Consider the following 23,840-nt stretch of genomic DNA (forward strand, 5'->3'; position numbering starts at 1 on the left):
TCTGGATGGGCCAGGCAGACCAGTGGTTGATGAGCAGTGACTATGTTGTCAGGGTACAATGACACACAATCAACCACACGTTGTAAACACCCACACCTCATTAGGCAGCTCTAATGACAAGCATTGGGAACTGGGTATCTTCTCTGCTTCAGGACCACAAACTTCATCAATGAGTCAAAATTAAGTGAAATAAAAGCAGCAGCACACTTAACTATTTTGTTCTTCCTTATCTGCTGGAAAAGACAGAAAGACTAAAGTTTTGCTATGTTTATAATTCTGTCCTTCCCCAACCCTCTTCAAACATAATATCTCGGATCTCTTCAAAGGCAGGATGGAAATGTATTACTTTCAAATCTGCCACAGGGCACTCCCAAAGATGTTTAGTTGTGCACTTTGGAAATTAAGTGTGCCAACAAGAATACTCTTGATCCATCTTCTAACAAAGTGAATGCCATCTTAACCAAGAGCGACACACGTTTGCACATTCCCTCTAACTGAGGTTGACAATACCCAATTCAATTCTGATCCCTAGGTTTATTTTGTGAACTATTCTGTTCATTTGCATGTGTTCATCGTGGGTTTGTCAAGTTTACATGTGCGACATCATCACAGGGTATATTTGTTAAAAATATGATTTCTAAGTATGCCCCTCAGGCAACGGGAGCTTATCGTAACCATGCCATTAGGATCTTAACAGTGCCACTGGCAATCTAACACAAAGGAATTTCAAACCCTGCAAGATGACTGATATCGTAAAGGATGTGACCTAATGTGACCACACTGAGACATTGAAGGGATCACAACTATTGTTTCAACAGGTGACGCTACTGCTTTGTCGGAGACTGTGGAAGAGCTAGGGGTACTACAAGGAGGTACTAAGTCCCCTGTTTATTATCAACACAGACAAGCTGAAGGTTGTAATCCTAACCGATGGGAGCCAAGAGTCGGGATGACAGATACAAGATCAAGAGTCTGTCTTTGATAGGCATCACAGCAGACATCAAACAGGACCAGTGAGCCGAGCAGAGGCGGAGTAGAACTCAAGATGCTTCTGCCTCCAGGCAAACACAAGGCAGGAAACACATACTCAAACATCTCTCCTTGTTGTTCAACTCGTTCATCAAGATGGGGGACATTTTTAAATATCCTGCTGAGGTACGGATGAAACATGACATGAAATTGTTGTATGGTACATGTTAGTGACATGCAGAAGTACTTTTTTGTATGAATAAGTTTCATCACGACAGTTTACGGAATTGTTTACTTTGTTTCACTGTTTCTGTCATTGTGGCACAATTAATCTACAAGTCATCTACTATGCACATATTCAACTTGTGACCCATAAAAGATTTAAAGCACCTTTTAAAATGTATGTTCCTTCATTAAACGTTTATCAGTGGTTAGGATCACAGCTCACTTCTGTGTATCAACCTTCTAGAAATGTTCGATCAGCTGATAAGTTCCTCCTTAAAGTACCTCCCTACAAGTTAAAGACCCTTGGTGCCAGATCACTACAGCAGTCTGTTGCAGTGTTATGGAACTCTCTCCACCTACATCTCAGATGTGCTCCTTCAGGAACTGCCTTAAAACCCCATCTAAAGACCCATCTATTTCAGCAATAGTTACATTTATTGACTGTGTTTGTATGTGCTTAGAGGCTGGTTAGATTCATCATCAGCTCAGGGCCCATCCAACCTATCCATTCAACCAATCTAATCAACTAATCAGGTTTTGTCTAATCATTCACCTGTCTAGGGGATCAGCCCTTCAAACCTTCAGCCCTTCAACCAGTTAGAAGTTGGAGATTGACATCTATCCTGTAGTCCTTTTCAAACCTCCCAACCTGTCCATGCATCCTCCCTATAACCCATTCACCTGTCCATCCATCCGCCCTTCAACCCATTCACCTGTCCATCCATCCGCCCTTCAACCCATTCACCTGTCCATCCATCCGCCCTTCAACCCATTCACCTGTCCATCCATCTGCTCTTCAACCCATTCACCTGTCCATCCATCTGCTCTTCAGCCCATTCACCTGTCCATCCATCTGCTCTTCAGCCCATTCACCTGTCCATCCCTCTGCCCTTCAACCCATTCACCCTTCAACCCATTTACCTGTCAATCCATCTGCCCTTCAACCCATTCACCCTTCAACCCATTTACCTGTCAATTCATCTGCCCTTCAACCCATTCACCTGTCCATCCATCCACCCTTCAACCCATACACCCTTCAACCCATTCACATGTCCATCCATCCGCCCTTCAACCCGTTCACCTGTCCATCCCTCTGCCCTTCAACCCATTCACCTGTCCATCCATCTGCTCTTCAGCCCATTCACCTGTCCATCCATCTGCCCTTCAACCCATTCACCCTTCAACCCATTCACCTGTCCATCCATCGACCCTTCAACCAACCTATCCCTCAACACATATTTCTCCAACATACAACAAATCCCTCCTACTGTGTCATAACCGTCCACACATTTTTGCCTTTACAAATTATGAAAGAATCCAAATAAACAAGTCGCTACAAAAGCTACACACTACATATCCCATTCTTAGTATCCACCAATGCTTAACTTCCTTGCCCGAAGGAGCTCCACCATGTAACCACGTACACCCCAACTTCCAAGCCGGGTGTGCAAACATGGCCAACCTGGGCTACTTGACTACACCACTGATAACACCAGAATACAACAGCAGATAGTTTATTGCCGGTGAGGTTAAGATTTGTGTCAATAATAGTGGGCAGACACATTGACAACCATCATAAACGCTCCACAGCGCAGGACTTGAGATATTGGGTTTTCTTGATCTATGTATTCTTTATGACACATACCCTTTTCCTACTTCCACATCATATTAGCAACGCAGGGTGTTGACAAGTGAGACAATTTCGAGGTCATCCCTGCCAAGATCAGTGTCAATAGTATGGTTATCACACATATTGTCAGGTCATTTGCAAGTGATGAGACACTGAGAACATATCCCTGGATACATTTCACATCTTGAGTGTTTGGAAAGAGTTACCTTTGTGTCAGTCAAGATATCTTTTTCTATCTGATCTTTGTCAGCATGAAGAACCTGATAGGGTGTGAGTAGTGTAATGTCCTCTTAAACCACACAGCCTATGTTGCATTATATATACTGAAGCAAGTCACTATTGAATAATGCCACAGTCGGCAATATTCCAGCTGTAGTAAATAATCTCGTCTGGGCCAGAAAACACCTTTATGGATAAATGAAATGAAAAGAGTCTCAAAAATGTGCTCAAAGAAGTCTGGTCTGTTTTTTAACATAGCTAACTTTGATCATTTCTCAGTCACATACTCATTTATCATTATGAAAAACTGAAATGCTACATGTATAACACAATATATTTCTTAATACATACAAAGTATAAAGACCAGAAATACCTTAGGCACCGAGTTTTGTTGCCTACACTGTATTTTGTTTAATGAATTATCAACAAAAACATAATTTGTTCAACAGACTGAGCTGTGAGAGCAACTCAAGGTCCTAATTCAATATTTATCTAGTTCTCCTTGTATGATTATCAAAATGAAGAATTACATTCACACATGATTTATAATATACAAAACTCTGACATCACCAAAACAAGGATCCAAGCTGATGTCAAGATGATATTTCTGCCACTTGCAGCACTTTTCCAGTCCCATGGTGGTAGGTAGGGCTGGGACGAGTCCAGATTTACTACCTGGGTACCCCCTATTACCCGACCCTACCTGTGTACATACTGTAGGTCTTAAAGAGTTGGGTTCAAAATGTCTTATTGGGAACTGTTTTACAGCAGCCTTGGTAAAAACTGTTAAGAAACATGTATCAAACGAACAGATCATTCATACACTGAAGTTGACTGAAGCTTTATCTTTACTCAAACATATACAAGTCAAAGAGAATGTATGCATTGTCAGAAAGTAATGCCAACATTAGCGACTTGTAGCATGACCACTGAGCTATAGTCAGTGTTTGTCATTAAATATATCACATGACTAACAACGTGTCCGGGTAGTACTGTGGGACCAAGTACCCGAGTTACCCATCCTACCCATCCATCCCTAAGTGGTAGGCACCAGAAATAGGCTTCACAAAATATAGCCAAGTGGGGAACTGAACCCAGGCCTTTTCTGAATGATTGGCAAACACTTTAACCACTGGGAACCTGACCAGACAGAAATCAATGTTAAACTTCCAAAGATGCATGAAGCTATTGATTCCACTTCAGGCTTACAATCAATGATACAAAACTTCTCAAACCCTACTTACTAATTACTCAAACAGAACATAATCGCTCATGTATATATAAGATGAAAACAAAAAGGATCTATAATGTATGGAGCGCTAAAAACTCTTTCAGTTGTTCTTTTCACAATTAATATTATGCCATATCATACAATGCTTTTAAAGTTAACATGCTAAAATCAATTCCATCCACCATAACATGGTTTTCTGTTACCAGGGATATAGGACAAATTGAAACCTGAAAACTTAACAGAGAGAAAACTTAATTGAAGCGAGTGAAAGCAAGTGGCAGGGCGATATGACAGGCAATTGATTTGATAATTCACTACTTCACAAAAACGATCAACATTAACTGTCGAATGGTGTTAATCATGGCGATGAAAATTAAGTTGCGACAAAAATCACTCTGATCGTGTCCATGAATAATTGGGCCGCGTGGGAAGCCAGTCCATGGCGTCGGTTGGTTATAGACAAGTTTAACCAATCATGGCTGATATAGATGATAAATTAGGTTGTGTGATATTGACGCCGCGTCAATATCAGACAAGTGCTGTTAGAAAGATGAAAGAGATCCTTTGATGTGGGAAAAATCACTGTTTTCAAATTGCTACATATACTTTATATCAAAATTCAATACACTGAGCCTTTGTAAGAAGCATCATCAAAATGATAAAGATGCCTCAAACAGCTTGCAGGGAAACATCAGAACATATTATCCCCTGTGGTCTTAATAGAACTGAACTAACTCTCAGTAAACCTGGAGGCCAGACTCATTTTTTCCACTTGGTTCACTGACCTGTCACTTTTTATACATTTCAAAGATTTTATTTTTTTCATAATCTGAACTGTGAAATAATCGTGTCTTGTAACTTTTATCTCAAAATCTACAGTAACAGACCATTATCACCCAAAAGATGAATTTACAGACAACAAATCCTGTATAATGTACAATGCAGTAATAAATTTAGTCTTTAATTTTTATTTTTTTAAAGGATCTTTATATCTATATCAGGGATTTTCTGAAAAAGAAATAATCAACCCACAGACAATAAATCCTGTATAATGTACAATGCTGTAATAAATTTAGTCTTTAATCATTTTTTTATCTCCATGAGATAAAACATTAATATTATCAAATCAGTTAGTGTCTTACATGGTTAAAAGTATCATTCCCCATTGTGATTAGAAATGAGTATGAAGTTAGGCTATATTCTAGCAATTGGGGCATGGAAAACCATGACATGATGAATGTTTCAGAAACCAAATAAGGTGTCTGCTAGTTGGCTGCATTGTGGTGTGATATTAACCAACAATCTGATACTAGCCCGTAATAACATGTAATAACGTGATAACATAATGCAATACCCTACAAAATGTTTGAAATTTTACTAGCCACTAGGATACCTTTAACCAGGGGTCCGGAAAATTTAAAATCCCAATCGGACATGTGCATTTAGGCCACGCCCCCTTCAAATAGCGTATTTTAGGACGACTTTTCACACACATTACAAGTTGTTACGTATTCATAATATGATGAATTATGAATTGTTTCAATTTAAATTGTTTAATTCACCGGACAATTATTAACAAATAATATCCTTTTAGATATACATGGAAAACATACGTTTGTTTCTGTTATAATAACGATCTGTTAACGTAGTGAATGGTCTAATTAATATTCATGAGTTATATTCATGAGTGTGCTCAAGTGTACGCGTTGTAACATTTGGATCGAGACTATTATCCCATATTTGGTTATCACGTGACATCGAGGGGAAAAGTTTTTTTTTAAACTAAAGATTTTTTAAAAACAAGACAGATAATATAATCACAAGTACTAAAATATCATTGATAGCAATAGTTATTTGAATACTTTTTTCATCTGTACTTAATTATTGACCATAAAAAAATGATATCGATCGTCACAGAAAGCAAAATGGCGGTCAATCAAGATTCAATATATACGACTAGCTACTGAAAACAATAAACTCTGCAAATCTTCATTGTATGTCAACCAAGTGAAAGTCGTTAGCCACGACTTACAAAATGATCGTCTAGACTTTGAGGGTTTGGCAGATCCGCTCGACTGATCTGCATCGGTCGACTGGCTGTCGTCAGGCTTTCGCTTCTTGTCTGAGGTTACGTATCGTAGCATTGTGAGGATAATGAGGTACATCGATGATGCAAGGTATTTATGTACAGTTGTAAACACCTTTCACTCAAATTAACAAGATGTTCTCAGTAATTAATCCTCGATTAATCAGTGTCAACTCAGTTTATTGCCTATTACAGTGATTGACCGATTGGACTATCATGTAGGTACAATGTATTTACAGCAATCAAAACAAACAAAGCTTGTCAGTGTAGATAATCTTCATTGTGTTACAACTGCAGACAGAAACTGCTCAGTCCTAACTGTTGATCATGTCCGGTCAAAATTTAAGAATGTCCGGACAATACTTTTTAAAATGTCCGGACAGAAAAATTTAAATGTCTGGTAAGCTATATTTGAAACCGGATATTTGAGATTCCCAATCGGACATGTCCGGCGCATATGACGGTTTCTGGACCCCTGCCTTAAATACTGACAATGCTGGTCCAGGCAAGCGGGGAAGGGCTAATTTCTATCCTAAAGGGGACTGTATATGAGAAGAAATTCATTTTTGACAACAATGGATGAAGTTCAGTGCAACTGATTATCTTCTACACAGTTTCATCCCAATCACTGAATTTCAAAAGAAAAGCTAACTTATTAATTGAAATTTTAAATGCCATTATTTAATGCAAACTACATTGTAATGCTACACAACACGCCACGATGTCAGCTCTCCAAGTCTTCTGCTTTCTGAAGAGATAAGGCATTAACATTTTCCACAACTGAAGAAAAGTTCTCATTAATCTTACAAAGTTAACATGTCCAAAGCACAGTTTCAGCTCTCTTGGATATTTGGCTTCTTAAAACATTTAAAAGTTTGAATTTTTACCACGTATATGAAATCTGTATGCCATTGTGTTGCAATATCATTGATTTGTAGACCTTGTGTTTTGGTTTTTCTGTTTAAGGCCACACTCAGAAATATTACAGCAATATGATGACGGTCTGTAAATAATTAAGTTTGGACCAGACAATCCTGTGATTGACATCATGAGCATCAATTGAAGCAATTTGGAGACAATGACATGCATCAAACATGTCAGCAAGCCTGACCACCTGATCCTGTTAGTCATTTCTTATGACAAGCATGGGTTACTGAAGGCCTATTCTAAGCCAGACCTTCAAGAATATTCTTAAAGATATATCAAGGTGGACAACTTGCCATGCCAAAAAGCCCACTCATCTTAATTCCGGTGAGCAAACTTTCAAATCTCTTTCTCAAAATCATTTAGATGTTTTCTTTAGTGAAATAAGTCATTGACACCTCCATTCTCTCAATAGATAACTTCATATTCTATAAATACATGCTCTCTTTCCTGGTGCAGGATTATGTGTTTATAACTAACACACTGATAACCAACTGATAGATATAACCAACATATTTGTGGTCCCGGCCATTTGCTGTTTATATGCACCTAACAAACTTTGGTTAAAACAACTAAAATCAGTGGTCCCTTTGAGTTCATTATAACCATAGTTTACTGCAAAGAGAAAAATGAACTGGCAAATACCAAACATGCCATTCCTCAAATTCTGTGCTTTGCAGCTTCATGTACCTGGGTGTCATCATACCGGTTATAAGAAAAATAAAATGCAAATAGCTGCAACAAAATTTGTTTGGTTGACACTAACCTCAGAACATGTGCACCTCAAGCCTTCCTGACCACATTGTACAAGCCTAATGAGGCCGACTACACCTTCAGAGCACACAGAAACTGTACAAGAGAACAATCTGCTAGCAACAAAGGAATTTGCTACACTGTCCAGAAAGCCTGTGTTTTCTAATCAGAGATAACAAGGAAGGCCCCGCCCAGCGGGATAGAGTCAGATCACCTCTCAAACTCACTTCCTTGGATGACCAAATATCCTGGCATGTTTATTGAGATCTAAACAGCAAAAGTCGTGGAAAGGTTGCCGCCAATTTCTTCGAACCAGTGAGCATCATGCAAATGTGATAACCTTGTCACCTCCCAACCATCTAGCAGTCTCATTAACGCAGGGATCAAGGCATGAACATAATGGTCAGGCTCGTTGTCATGGGGAAACTGATGCTTGTTTGTGGTCTAATGTGCTATAATATAATAAAACAGTCATTGTCGCCATTAGTCCTGTTGCAATCATTTAATCCTTTACACAGCCTGTGTGTCACGATAATAGCTGGCGTCCTGTCAACTGATGGGCTCTTGTGAAGGGACTGCTTCGTTCTTATCGTAACAATAAATGTCCAGTTCCAGACGAATTTTTAGATGCACAAATATATATTCAGTAATTCATAAAGACTTATAAGAAATAGTGATGTCATTCAGATTGCCTGACCGACCATAATAATCATTAATTTTTTACACACTTTTCTTTACAGTCTGATAAGATCCTTTCTGTAATTGGCACAAATTATTCTGAATGGTACAGACAACCAAGATGGCAACTTGTATTGCCATGGTGCTGGCGCTCACAAATGTCAAAAGTGATTAAATCACTGAATTTTAGAATTATGAAAACAGAACATAGATTCATGCTTTCCAAAAAAGAACAAGAGATTAAAAAGCATGTGTCTGTACCCTGTCTTGAAATAAAATGAAATGGAATTCTAAGTTTTATGTTTTATGTCATGTCAGCAATATTTCAGTCAAATTGTGACGAGTAGCCAATCATATGTTAGGTCACTTTAGATGCACAAGCACAAAACTGATAATATTTATTTTTGAACTGTCAAAGGGTTTTCTTACAATGCATTAGGGCTGGGACGGGTAACTCGGGTACCCGGGTCGGGTGGGTACTGAGTAGGACCCTGGTACCCACAGGACTAACCGGACCGTGGTTAGTCACGTGATAGATTGTTTAATGACAAAAATGATCTATAACACTATGGTTACACAACAGGTCACTAATGTATGCATTCCTTCATATACAAATTTTTCATATGGTCGAATAAAGATATAACTTAATTCAACTTCAGTGTATGAATGACCAGATTGTTTAATACATGTATCTAAATACGTTTTGCCAGGGCTGTGCTAAAAATGTTCCCAATCAGACATTTTGTGACATCTCCTGAGACCTACAGTGGGTACCCGGGTAGGGTCGGGTAATAGGGCGTTGGGTACCCGGGTAGTAAATTTGGACTCGTCCCAGCCCTACAATGCATATGTATAGGACAAATATTCCAGATATTTCAGTTCCCAAATTGTCCACCTTGGTAACACAACAATTCAGTCTTGGAGTAAGTAGTTCTCCAATCCCAGTCTGAGCATTGCCATAAATGTCATCCAGATACTGGCAGTGCGGCAGAGCTCTGATAAGATTATACCCAGACAAGAATGAAGGGATCAGTTCTGTAGCCCATGAAAACATCCTGGGTGAGCTCCACACAACATGGACAGATAACACTACATGCCAACCAGTGTTACAAATTAACAAGGATCACAGGCTCTGATAAACAGCTATCAGAAACCATTTTCAAGATCCATTCATGACAATTAAGGACTAAGAAATGCTTCACTTTTCGCTTCTAAGTTCATGAAGTTAACTTTGGATTTCAACATTTTGTTCACCAGTTTCACAACCTAATACTATTCTTCAACAGATATATATACTAGTTATATATGTGACAAAAAGCTGGACATGAAGATATTCACAAGAGTGAATCGACCATAATGATGAACACCCATCCATTCTCCTCAATAGCCTTGTTTAGTGACACTGTAGCTCAATCACTCTTGTAACTATTATATACTTAAAACAAGATTTCCTGCACTTATGCATTAACAATCAATGAAAATTACTCTTCTGAATGAGATCTACATTAAAAATAGAGCCACAAGGCCCTGTAGCTCACCTGACCTACTGACTTATATAGTTTTAATGTTATGATGCTTCAGCTTACTTTGGTACAAATATCTATGGTGAGGTTCAGATAAAGATTCTGGAGGAAAAGGTTAAAAGTATTGGATCTTCTCATGGTCATTACATACACACAAAGTTTAAGCCCAGTAGAACGTTAACAAACAAGGTATTTAAAAAACTTTCAAATTTTATATAAAAATATACAATAAAATCACATTAATCTGAACAAGATATGTTTTCATGAGATGGAACTTGCATACATAATTTCAGCTTTACAGTCAAGCAGTATCAGAGGATAAAATATTTAAGACCATGGCAAAAGTGCAAAGGTCAGTGTTGGGTTACTGGGGGGTCACATAGGTTCTTACTAGCCCATTGCATGAAAAAGACCCTTCCTTGAAGTGCTGTAGGTCCCTCAAATGAGAAAATGTAAAAAACATATTTATGTTTGACCGAAAACCACATACTTGCTGCATATCAAATTTTATTATGATGTCCACAAATAGGTGTGTTATGGCTGAAAATGAGATTTTGATTTGGGCACCATAGCAGCCATGTTTAAAATCGGAGAGGAACTTGGTGAGCATGTTTTAGAGACACTGCAGCTGGATCACTCCAAGTTTCAGCTCCATGGGCTTTGTAGTTTCAGAGAAGATGTCGAAAATGCAAAAAGGAACCTCGTACAAGTCAGTCCTCAATTCAGACGTCATAAAGTAACATGCACATGGAAAAGATGTTTTCCTGATGATCCCGATCATAAAGGGGATGTTTCTGTGCCATCAGGGTGAGCGAGTGAGTGAGTTAACGAGTTGTTTACCACTTTGATGAAACAACAATCGCAATACTGAAAAACCTAGAAACATCTTCAGGGTGAATCTCGGATACAAACCCACAACCATATGTTTCTGGCACGCCTAAGGGACACAACTCTGCACATCAAACTGCCCTGCCCTAAATGACGGGGCAACCTGTGCCCCTTCCTATTCAGAAGAACGACTAAGTTTCCCGATTTGTTGCTGGCACGCCACGAGTCACACACACTGTTACACTGTGCAAACACCATGTCATAACAGTGTCAACTATTTCTGAAATGAACATCAAAATTTTTCATAAGAAAACATTGTTGCTAAGATCCAAAGGAGTCCTAATCCTGTGAGACTAAAACTATCTAATATATCCTCTTGCTATGGGTTTTTGAGCCCCTTAGAAGTATTCTCATTACATGATCTCTAATAACAATCCCAATACACTAAATTTTAGTCTTAGCTTTGAGAACATTTATTTCTGTCAACACTTGGATGGTCAAATGACCATGTCTTGTAGGTTTATAGCGATAATGCCTTGTTAAGCAAGATGATTCAATCAGGCGCCATATTGTTACCGTCACATTATTTCAAGCCCCTACATTACAGTCAAGTAACAATAGATGCACAACATGGTCAACACCGGAAATGCTCATTTGACATTACAGACAGGTTTACAAACATCAGCAGGTACATAATCGGTATATATATATGATTGTTCTGATGCAAAATTATCACCTCATCAAGTGTAATTAACATTAAATTTTACATTAGTGAAAAAGTAGGTTTTGAGGTATGTTTTCATTACTTATTGAATATCTTATTCTTTTCTAGTGCAGCTTAATTTGCATCATAACTTCAGCAGCAAGTGGCAAACACTTGATATCTTCTGTGGCCTTGAAGCGTCTACCTTGATTACATCGTTAAGTATGTGGTCATGTATGAAGGGGCTCAAAAAAAGGTGATGCTATATAAATCTGTGATGTGGGAATACATTTGTACTATGTTTCTACAAAAGCTGCCTATACAAGACAAAATAAAAATAACAATATACTGATAAGCAAGTGGAATGAAATTGTTGGTGTGATTTTCTTTTGTGAAACACATTGAGGGTATTGCTTTCTATTCCTCAGAGTCAGTGAGTTAATATTGTTAAATGTCACAGTCAGAAGTCTTCAGGCAAGATCCTATCCTACTCCTGCATCATATCACAGCCCTGTAACCTGTATCACACACGAACACCTTTCCCCCATTCCCCACCCCGCCCTGCTATACCCCCTGCACTACAGCAGCCTCCCCATGGCTTCAGGTGTATGTGACCTGCCAGTTATGTCTGCCCAGCAACCTGTACTATGCAAGAAGCCTGCTGCTGGCTACATGAAAGGCGGTATTGTCAGTCCAGCCCTCACAGTGACCAGCTTGAGGATCCGAGGGGACATTGATACCCTCATCAATCACAGGGATTCATCAAGTTGCTGACTTTGGCGGAAATCAAACAATCAGGCTCTTTTCTTCTTGTTGTCCCTGTATAGCTACCAAACTGTAGAGTCTGTAGGGACTCAAATACGCCAAACAGTAGAGACTGTAGGGACTCAAATACCCCAAACTGTAGAGGCTGTAGAGACTCAAATACCCCAAACTGTAGAGGCTGTAGGGACTCAAATACCCCAAACTGTAGAGGCTGTAGGGACTCAAATACCCCAAACTGTAGAGGCTGTAGGGACTCAAATACCCCAAACTGTAGAGGCTGTGGAGACTCAAATACCCCAAACTGTAGAGGCTGTAGAGACTCAAATACCCCAAACTGTAGAGGCTGTAGAGACTCAAATACCCCAAACTGTAGAGGCTGTAGAGGCTGTAGAGACTCAAATACCCCAAACTGTAGAGGCTGTAGGGACTCAAATACCCCAAACTGTAGAGGCTGTAGGGACTAAATCAAATACCCCAAACTGTAGAGGCTGTAGGGACTCAATTACCCCAAACTGTACAGGTTGTAGAGACTCAAATACCCCAAACCGTAGAGGCTGTAGAGATTCAATCAAATACCCCAAACTGTAGAGGCTGTAGGGACTGTAGGGACTCAAATACCCCAAACTGTAGAGACTGTAGAGACTCAAATACCCCAAACAGTAGAGGCTGTAGGGACTCAAATACCCCAAACTGTAGAGGCTGTAGAGACTCAAATACCCCAAACTGTAGAGGCTGTAGAGACTCAAATACCCCAAACTGTAGAGGCTGTAGAGACTCAAATACCCCAAACTGTAGAGGCTGTAGACACTCAAATACCCCAAACTGTAGAGGCTGTAGGGACTCAAATACCCCAAACTGTAGAGGCTGTAGGGACTCAAATACCCCAAACTGTAGAGGCTGTAGGGACTCAAATACCCCAAACTGTAGAGGCTGTAGAGACTCAAATACCCCAAACTGTAGAGGCTGTAGAGACTCAAATACCCCAAACTGTAGAGGCTGTAGAGACTCAAATACCCCAAACTGTAGAGGCTGTAGAGGCTGTAGAGACTCAAATACCCCAAACTGTAGAGGCTGTAGGGACTCAAATACCCCAAACTGTAGAGGCTGTAGGGACTAAATCAAATACCCCAAACTGTAGAGGCTGTAGGGACTCAATTACCCCAAACTGTAGAGGTTGTAGAGACTCAAATACCCCAAACCGTAGAGGCTGTAGAGATTCAATCAAATACCCCAAACTGTAGAGGCTGTAGGGACTGTAGGGACTCAAATACCCCAAACTGTAGAGACTGTAGAGACTCAAATACCCCAAACAGTAGAGGCTGTAGGGACTCAAATACCCCAAACTGTAGAGATTGTAGAGACTCGAATACCCCAAACTGTAGAGGCTGTAGAGACTCGAATACCCCTAACTGTAGAGGCTGTAGAGACTCGAATACCCCAAACTGTAGAGGCTGTAAAAACTCAAATACGCCAAACTGTAGAGGCAGTAGGGACTCAAATACCCAAAACTGTAGAGGCTGTAGAGGCTGTAGAGGCTGTAGAGACTCAAATACCCCAAACTGTAGAGGATGTAGCGACTCAAATACCCCAAACTGTAGAGGCTGTAGAGACACAAATACCCCAAACTGTAGAGGCTGTAGGGACTCAAATACCCCAAACTGTAGAGGCTGTAGGGACTGTAGAGACTCAAATACCCCAAACTGTAGAGGCTGTAGAGACTCAAATACCCCAAACTGTAGAGACTGTAGGGACTCAAATATCCCTAACTGTAGAGGCTGTAGGGACTGTAGAGACTCAAATACCCCAAACTGTAGAGACTATAGGGACTCAAATACCCCAAACTGTAGAGGCTGTAGAGACTCAAATACCCCAAACTGTAGAGGCTGTAGGGACTGTAGAGACTCAAATACCCCAAACTGTAGAGGCTGTAGAGACTCAAATACCCCAAACTGTAGAGGCTGTAGAGACTGTAGAGACTCAAATACCCCAAACTGTAGAGGCTGTAGGGACTCAAATACCCCAAACTGTAGAGGCTGTAGGGACTGTAGAGACTCAAATACCCCAAACTGTAGAGGCTGTAGAGACTCAAATACCCCAAACTGTAGAGGCTGTAGAGACTGTAGAGACTCAAATACCCCAAACTGTAGAGGCTGTAGAGACTCAAATACCCCAAACTGTAGAGGCTGTAGGGACTCAAATAGAGACTGTAGAGGCTGTAGAGACTCAAATACTCCAAACTGTAGAGGCTGTAGGGACTCAAATAGAGACTGTAGAGGCTGTAGAGACTCAAATACCCCACACTGTCGAGACTGTAGAGACTCAAATACCCCAAACTGTAGAGGCTGTAGAGACTCAAATACCCCAAACTGTAGAGGCTGTAGAGACTCAAATACCCCAAACTGTAGAGGTTGTAGGGACTCAAATAGAGACTGTAGAGGCTGTAGAGACTCAAATACCCCAAACTGTAGAGGCTGTAGGGACTCAAATAGAGACTGTAGAGGCTGTAGAGACTCAAATACTCCAAACTGTAGAGGCTGTAGGGACTCAAATAGAGACTGTAGAGGCTGTAGAGACTCAAATACCCCAAACTGTCGAGACTGTAGAGACTCAAATACCCCAAACTGTAGAGGCTGTAGAGACTCAAATACCCCAAACTGTAGAGGCTGTAGAGACTCAAATACCCCAAACTGTAGAGGTTGTAGGGACTCAAATAGAGACTGTAGAGGCTGTAGAGACTCAAATACCCCAAACTGTAGAGGATGTAGCGACTCAAATACCCCAAACTGTAGAGGCTGTAGAGACTCAAATACCCCAAACTGTAGAGGCTGTAGGGACTCAAATACCCCAAACTGTAGAGGCTGTAGGGACTGTAGAGACTCAAATACCCCAAACTGTAGAGGCTGTAGAGACTCAAATACCCCAAACTGTAGAGACTGTAGGGACTCAAATATCCCTAACTGTAGAGGCTGTAGGGACTGTAGAGACTCAAATACCCCAAACTGTAGAGACTATAGGGACTCAAATACCCCAAACTGTAGAGGCTGTAGAGACTCAAATACCCCAAACTGTAGAGGCTGTAGGGACTGTAGAGACTCAAATACCCCAAACTGTAGAGGCTGTAGAGACTCAAATACCCCAAACTGTAGAGGCTGTAGAGACTGTAGAGACTCAAATACCCCAAACTGTAGAGGCTGTAGGGACTCAAATACCCCAAACTGTAGAGGCTGTAGGGACTGTAGAGACTCAAATACCCCAAACTGTAGAGGCTGTAGAGACTCAAATACCCCAAACTGTAGAGGCTGTAGAGACTGTAGAGACTCAAATACCCCAAACTGTAGAGGCTGTAGAGACTCAAATACCCCAAACTGTAGAGGCTGTAGGGACTCAAATAGAGACTGTAGAGGCTGTAGAGACTCAAATACTCCAAACTGTAGAGGCTGTAAGGACTCAAATAGAGACTGTAGAGGCTGTAGAGACTCAAATACCCCAAACTGTCGAGACTGTAGAGACTCAAATACCCCAAACTGTAGAGGCTGTAGAGACTCAAATACCCCAAACTGTAGAGGCTGTAGAGACTCAAATACCCCAAACTGTAGAGGTTGTAGGGACTCAAATAGAGACTGTAGAGGCTGTAGAGACTCAAATACCCCAAACTGTAGAGGCTGTAGAGACTGTCGAGACTGTAGAGACTCAAATACCCCAAACTGTAGAGGCTGTAGGGACTCAAATACCCCAAACTGTAGAGGCTGTAGGGACTCAAATACCCCAAACTGTAGATTTTATAAAATATTGCTTTTGTAACAGAGTTTAGCTCTGGTTGACCTGCTTTTTTAAAAATAACCCTTTATCAACTTGAAAGTCAGACTGGAGACAAATACCAAAACATTTCCGATTTTCTTTAGAGTTCTCCCAAAAGGTAAGTCATTATTCAGTCATCACTACAAAGACAGGTCTGTGGGATGGCCTGCACTGAAGAATGTGTGTGGAAAGTGACATCTCTCATCCCTAAGGTATTACATTTCATGTTTGTGTGCCTTCTATATATTATTTCTGCACCTCCAACATGAAACTGGTCGCTACAGGATGCTGCTTTCAAAAGAAAACAGGACACCCTGTACCCGATACTTTCTGAAGGGTTGAACAAATAGTCTTGTCTAGGGGGAGGAAAAGGGAAATGGGCCGACAAACAGCCTTTGTTGCCTATCAAAATATCTCCCATAACTCAGCGTGATGGATAATTTACCTTTGTAGAGAAATTGCAACCTGTGATCTCCGTTGAGAGGATGATCTTCTCAAGGAGGTGAAGATAGGTGGTGAAGTTCTCATCATCAATATTGCAGTTTAACGGCCAAGGCAACAGACAACAAATCACTTGTTCGCCATGCATGTTATCCTTCCATGTTTCGCATAAGATTGCACAACACGATTATTACTGGGGATGGAAATATAGAGTAAAATGGTTCGAAGATGGATGAGGGCAGACACAATTAAGTTTAAAGTTTGAGAGATGTTCTGCTATTTGAAGAAATCGTTAAATGATCTTACTCTGCTAACAATACAGCCGACAGAGAAAAATATTATCATCCATGCTACATCCATAAACACACAAAACACACACTATACATCTTCATCTATGCATGTTAACGGCTTAGTTTGCAGTACTGAGAATTGGTTTGGAAAATATTTTCAGTTATTTATCAATTATTTGTTGTACTATTATAATGTTGATTATAATAATAAATTGTTTCTTTTCCAGAAATTGTATGTAAAAGACTTGTAGTTACATTTTTCAGTAATATATTTCATAAAAGAAAATACCTAATTAGCTGCAAATCGAAAATACATTTGTTCATGAGTAATTATTACCGATCAAGAGTTCGATTAAACTTTGATTTTTCAAATATCCTTTTGCATTTCTGCACAATCAGTTATATTAATTATTGATCATTGCATCAGTGCAGGAAACTGATTGATCGTTGACTGGAGTGTACACGTCACTTGGTGATGGTCCTGTAACCAAGGTGTGATTCCCCATCACAAGGTGATTCCCAACTTCTGGACAGTGTGTATGAAGGGTGTGTACCACTGACTGCTGGTTGACTGCATCTACCAATAATTATACATCTACTTATTTGGGTTTGTCAACACACAATGTATTACTTCTCCAGAATTAAGACTGGGTTCATCGTGGCAAGGTTGTGAATCACTGTTTGACAAAACTGACTCATTCTTCAAAATGAGGAAGCAGTTTATTTGGACAGGAAGGTTTTGCAGCCAACCAGGAGGTATTTTCACAACTACGTCCAGTTATAGTCGAGGGCGGGGTGGGCAAAACGTGAGTAACTGTACATAACGTGCCTGAATCATCAAAAGACAACTTAAGTGCTTTGAGACATTAAAAATTCAATTCACGCCAGCCATAAGTGAACAATATACAAATTGGATGGTTTAGAACTAAAAATTTGAATACAAAAATCTTCACTGAAATACATGTGGGAACCAAACTCTAAACATCGGGTACCCGAAACAACCACTACCCAAATATAGTGTAGGTTAGTGTAAAAATATATCTTTAACAATCACTTCATCTAGGTGTGAGTAAAGCAAGCTTACAACAGGATGTGAGATTCCTTGGGACATGCATAAACTGTTAAACAACAATACATACGCACAGTGCAAACCACACTATATATTAATGTGTTGGAAAATCATCGGACAATAGAGAAAAGTAAGCCTACGACAAATGTTTTGACATAAAGACAAGGCATTTTTTAAACTGGTAACATGAAAAAAAGGAAAAAGGAAAGGAATAATCTAAAAATCACTACTTGTTTTTATTCTGCAGAATACATTTTTTTATGTTCAGAACAAAATATGTTTTGCATATATAGATTAAAAGGTTACATTACGTAAAATGATGAGACAAGCTTTACTAACGGTGTACACATGAACATATTCAGTAATGTTTCATAGTAGAAAAAAAATCATAAAATTCTCCAACAATTAGAAACTTTCACCAAATTATCTGTAAACCAAGAAAAAAATACAGTCTGGCAAACTGGTTTGAAAAAAAAACATTATAGGAAAGTTTTCATTAAAAGTCTGCAGTCCTGGCCGAGGAACTCTGTCACTGATACCACAGTTCCATATCCACCAAGTTTATGTCAGTGCAGCTTTATAAGATGATACCATGACCTTACAATGATGCCATGGTGACTGGGGTGTTGCTGGCCACACTGTCCCCCAGTGTTCAGTATTGCTGCACATTCATGCCGCCATTATTCCAACTACCCCCAGACACTGGCCTACACATTAAACAGATTGTAAGCCTTCCATTATTGTCTAACCACATGCTTTACAGCAGTAACAAAAACAGGCTTGAAATGACACTTTCCTGACAAATCTATTATGAAAACCTTGAGGTTTTAGAGGTTTTCTTGACCTTTAAGCACAGTCCTCACACTCTTCCTTGACATCAATGACAGATTTCGCACATACATTTCACAAATACTAATATGACTTTTTAAATGTTCAAATCGTGACTTCCTTGATATTTTGTCTTCATGATTCTCAAATACTTGCAGCCCATCATTCTATGTCTAAAGGTCAACTGATTCTAGGGGCTGCATCGGCAATTGCTGCTATTGTTCATATCCAAGAAATCATATGTTCAACAAATGTTTGAAACTGACGTAGAACTTCCGCCGACGATGGATCTTGATGGCACCTGCAACGTATTTCGTTTTATTGTTCCTGGCATTCCGATACCCATTCTCCACACAATCAGCAAACTTATAATGTTTATAGACGCTGGACGTTTTTCGCATCCATGAATGATATTTGATTGGTTGAATTGTTCAGATTTGAATTCAAATGTCCTCAAAATTGAAAACACTTGTGTAGTCATGGACAATGCATTGAGCAATGTGTCAGACTGAAACACCTTAAATTTGGTTTTATGGAACCTTTTCATATGATTTATGAAATATCCATGTAGCTGTTTAATCAAACCAAATAACACATGGTGCATAGGGCCAGATTTTCTTTTTCTTGATTAACCAATTTTGTGAAAGAAACAATTGTCTCTCAGTTTAATCTATTACATGCACCATATCCTTTGTGGTCGTCTCATTCAGCGTTAACTAAACCCTAATTGTGCCATATTCAGTGAAATTGTCCAGATTAACAAATTTTTCTAAATTAACAAAACATTGGTTCAGCATAATGTTGTTTGTATCTAATGCGTCCTTCCAAACAGTATATGTTCAGAATGAAGCAGTTTGTGTAATACCAGGGTCAGGGCAGGTGGTAGTGTACGGTAGCAACAGGGATTTCCCAGGGAGTTTTAACTAAGTGCTGGATGCAGATAGTTTGGAGAAAAAAATACTCTTAAAAAATGATTTTTTCAAAGCCCTCATCTATGGAAGTTTAAGATTGTACACAATACTCAATGAAGTAATGTAAAACTATATTTCTCTTTATTAGTATTGTTGTTAGTGAAATAGAATACACCTTTGCAAAGTTGAAACATTAAACTCAATTTTAATCACACAAAATTGTAAATTTGGAATTGTCCTTTACTTTCTCTGCAGCTTTCGGACTAAATATCAGCCTCTTAGAATGCCTTGGGAAATCAAGGTTTTCTATGAGTCCCCCTTCAGATAGTACCCAGCTAAAAAAGACTATATAGTCAAATGTCTTCAACCATGATCCTATTCTGAAGGAACACCAGTCAATACTTCTGTCCAGACGATTTGTCTGCACAGCCAAAGTGCATTGAACAAGCATGTTGAAAAGTCTCTTTGTTTATGCAGGACAATATGTGCCCAGCATGCTAATCTACAACACCATACACTGATATAAAACACAAGTGGCAAGAGCCAGAACATAGAATCAAATAAGGGTCACAAGAGCCACCATGGAAATAGAAACAACCGCTAGTCGTTCTTTTCATGTTGGGCACACAGTGTGGTTCATGTTTTTGACATTACAAGAGGGGCACCAATTGTTTGCCTATAAAAGGACCGGCCTTATCCTACACCTTGTGGGATAAATACCACCTGAAAAAAATAAAGTTAATGAAACAATATGAGCCGGAGGGTGTGCCTTCCCCCTGCACTGGGCACTGCGGTGTAAATACATGCAACACAATGGATTCCTGCAAGTGGCCGCCACATGGGGACTGGGCTCACCACGAGGGGGGGCCTGACTCCTCTATCCATATCCATTACTAGTTCTGAAAATGGTGCCAGGCTACATACATCACACGAGGTATAAAAGAATACAGGGATACGAAATATTGACAGTTATCCAGCTTGAGATATGCACATTAGTCTGACTGAATGATTCAAAGAAAACTGGTAAATGTGAGTCTGACGATGATGAGTTCTATCTGGGATATTCCAACCATTTTTCTTTTTCGGTGACAATACCAAGGTTAAAACCAGTTTTAAGATGAAGATTTCCTTTATGCAAAATTTCAACCACAAAATGACTTTAAACATTGAAAGGAGTACCTGTCCCTTGCTTGTTAGATTATTTCAAACAAATTGATAACAATAATGCATTTTTATTACAGTAAAAAGAACTTAACAGGACACAGATTTCTTTTGAAGCATGATAAAAGTTTGAAAATTTCATGTAAGTCCTTCCCATTGTAGTTTTATGTATCTTGTTCCTGTCTTTGGCAGTTTCTGTCAGTTGCATCAGTTTGTTAACAAGACATTTATACACATCAATGCCCAAACTTTCTGAGCATGTATCTGTATGTGTGGCTGCATGACAGGGCAACCAGAGGCCATTGAGTTCACATTTGGTTGATTGAAGGTCCACCAACCTTTGTTTCATCAAAAACAGAGAGAAAAAAATTATCAAAATCTACATATCTTTTGGGGGACTTTTTGCATACTCAGTGTTGTTTTAAAAAACACACAAATATTATGCTCAATAGGACATCATTTTCTCTCTCTGTCTTGTGACATTGGAAAATAAAGAAATAACAGCCTAAGATTGCATTCTGTGTCTGTGAATGTGAAGTGCTGCAAGAGTGGTACTGATGTACCCCCGTTGTGCGCCCCCGAGCGTCCCCCGCTTACCAACATGGATGGTGCCAGCTCTTGTAAAGGTGAACACACTTCGAGAGGAAACCTTGCGTCCATATCCTGTCACATTGGCACTAAACTGTTCGCCATCTACTCTCCAAACAAGCTTGTAGCTTTTAAGCCATTCTTCATCAGATTCTGAAAATATATACAATATGTGCAACTTTAAAAAACACCTCAAATTGACAGGAACAATGGAAAAGAGTAACATTTGGTGCAGGCACACTTGCTGAGTTGGTAGTGTGACCAGGCAATTAGCGGTTCCTGGTGGAAACGATGAATCTGTGCCAAGCATTTCAAGACAGGTGAAAGATCATTGACTTGAGGACACTTGTTTAAAACATAATGACAGTGTATGTGTCCTAGCCCAAAATTAACCTTTGGTTACTTTTTACGGATTTTATTCTGACCACGTTTTGTAACCCATGTTCACTGGTGTAAAATGTGTTTAACTGAACTAGAGGCTATGGTAACAGACTGTCTAGAATGTTTTTACTTAGCATTGCTAAGTGTGTGAAGGGAGTCAATCCCAAGCCATGGATATGATATGTAAATCAATGAACAAAAGCTACAGCAAGGATGAAATGCAGATAAATGACATAATACCTCCCTCTCATAGACACAGTGCAAAAGGCAAACACGAGTGGATGGTTCAGGCCTTGGTATATCATGAGCTGTTTTTAAGCATGATAAACCTTACAAGCAATATCTCATCCGTCTTTAAGTAACTGTTTAAACATAAATAAAACACATAATATAATAGCTAATTTGGCTGTAGTACTTTCATCATTCACTTACAGTATGTTGAACATGGACCATCATAAATGTACTTATCATTATTATCATGATTATTATTACTACGGGCAAATCAGACCCCAACCAGCTTGTCAGTGACTGGAGTTGGGCCTGTGTCCCCTTAGGGGCCCCATGCAATCCATCACACTAAGAGGATCACAGGCTCGTTATTTGACAATCAATTTCAGTCACATTTCAGTGTGGTCAAGTTCACAACTGGTACAGTCCTTGACAGATGTAGATGAGGCCACACAGATATCAACTCCTCCCTACCTGTAGCTCCATCCTCATCATGTCTCACACATACCGCTTTGTATTTCAACTTGGTCCACAGTTAGTCTGCATGAACATCTTGGTAACAATTTTTTTTATCTCATACCCAACTGTTTCTCTATTAAATCTTCAAGCAGTCTCCACTTGGGTTGATTTAACGAGAAAGACGATAGTGGCAATTTGAACAAAAGTGGCTGACATTGTAGGACGTTTCCTGAATGCCTCAGTGTCTAAGTGGTTGGAATAACATTACAAAGTAATCTACCGGGTACAGCTTTCAAGTTGTAATGTCTTTAAATATTTGTTTACATGTTGGTGTAAGTTCAGGAATTCTTTTTAAATTTCATTTTCCCTTCATTGTTTAATTACGTGTGTGCTCCAAATCCAATACAATACAATTTATATTCAGTTTGGTAGAAATACAATACAATACAATTTATATTCAGTTTGGTAGAAATACAATACAATACAATTTATATTCAGTTTGGTAGAAATACAATACAATACAATTTATATTCAGTTTGGTAGAAATACAATACAATACAACTTATATTCAATTTGGTAGAAATACAATACAATCTTTATTTTGTGTCGTAGAAATACAATACAATACAATTTATATTCAGTTTGGTAGAAATACAATACAATTTATATTCAGTTTGGTAGAAATACAATACAATTTATATTCGGTTTGGTAGAAATACAATACAATTCAATTTAGATTCAGTCTGGTAGAAACAATCATTAGGATGAAGTCATCACTTGCTTGATAACTTAAGGTGTTAGGATCTACACCGAAACGTCGCAATAATTGTAATAAAGAAGTTGTTCATCCATAGAACTCGTCTTACTTCATCACATTAACTTCTAAATGCCACTCAAAGAAGTTAATCATTAGGATGTTACATTAAGAACTAAAGTTTGTCATATTTCATATCCATGATGAATGTACATATTAAAAATCAATCCCAATGCTGCTGTACAAATGACCACAGCTCTAGTATCATCATCATGAACTATTAAGCACAACATCATAAAGAATTCTAACAAATCGTATACACTGAAATCAAAATGACCGCCCAAAATAACATAATACACTACATAATTTTCAGCACCCCATTACGGAATTCTAGTACA

The 23,840-nt window shown here is 39.2% G+C and overlaps 1 protein-coding gene across 3 annotated transcripts in view; it reads right to left on the reverse strand.

Moving 5' to 3' along the window:
* Window positions 1-23,840, reverse strand: part of LOC139473393 (polycystin-1-like protein 1) — a 235,293-nt gene that overhangs the window by 176,278 nt on the left and 35,175 nt on the right. For all 3 annotated transcript variants that reach the window (XM_071255959.1, XM_071255957.1, XM_071255956.1), the window contains exon 5: window positions 21,630-21,773. In XM_071255959.1, coding sequence (XP_071112060.1) covers window positions 21,630-21,773 — 144 coding nt within the window. The remainder of the gene's footprint in view (window positions 1-21,629; window positions 21,774-23,840) is intronic.

Source organism: Haliotis cracherodii, unplaced genomic scaffold, assembly GCF_022045235.1.
Source record: "Haliotis cracherodii isolate W230 unplaced genomic scaffold, xgHalCrac1.p SCAF_28, whole genome shotgun sequence".
Taxonomy (NCBI): domain Eukaryota; kingdom Metazoa; phylum Mollusca; class Gastropoda; order Lepetellida; family Haliotidae; genus Haliotis; species Haliotis cracherodii.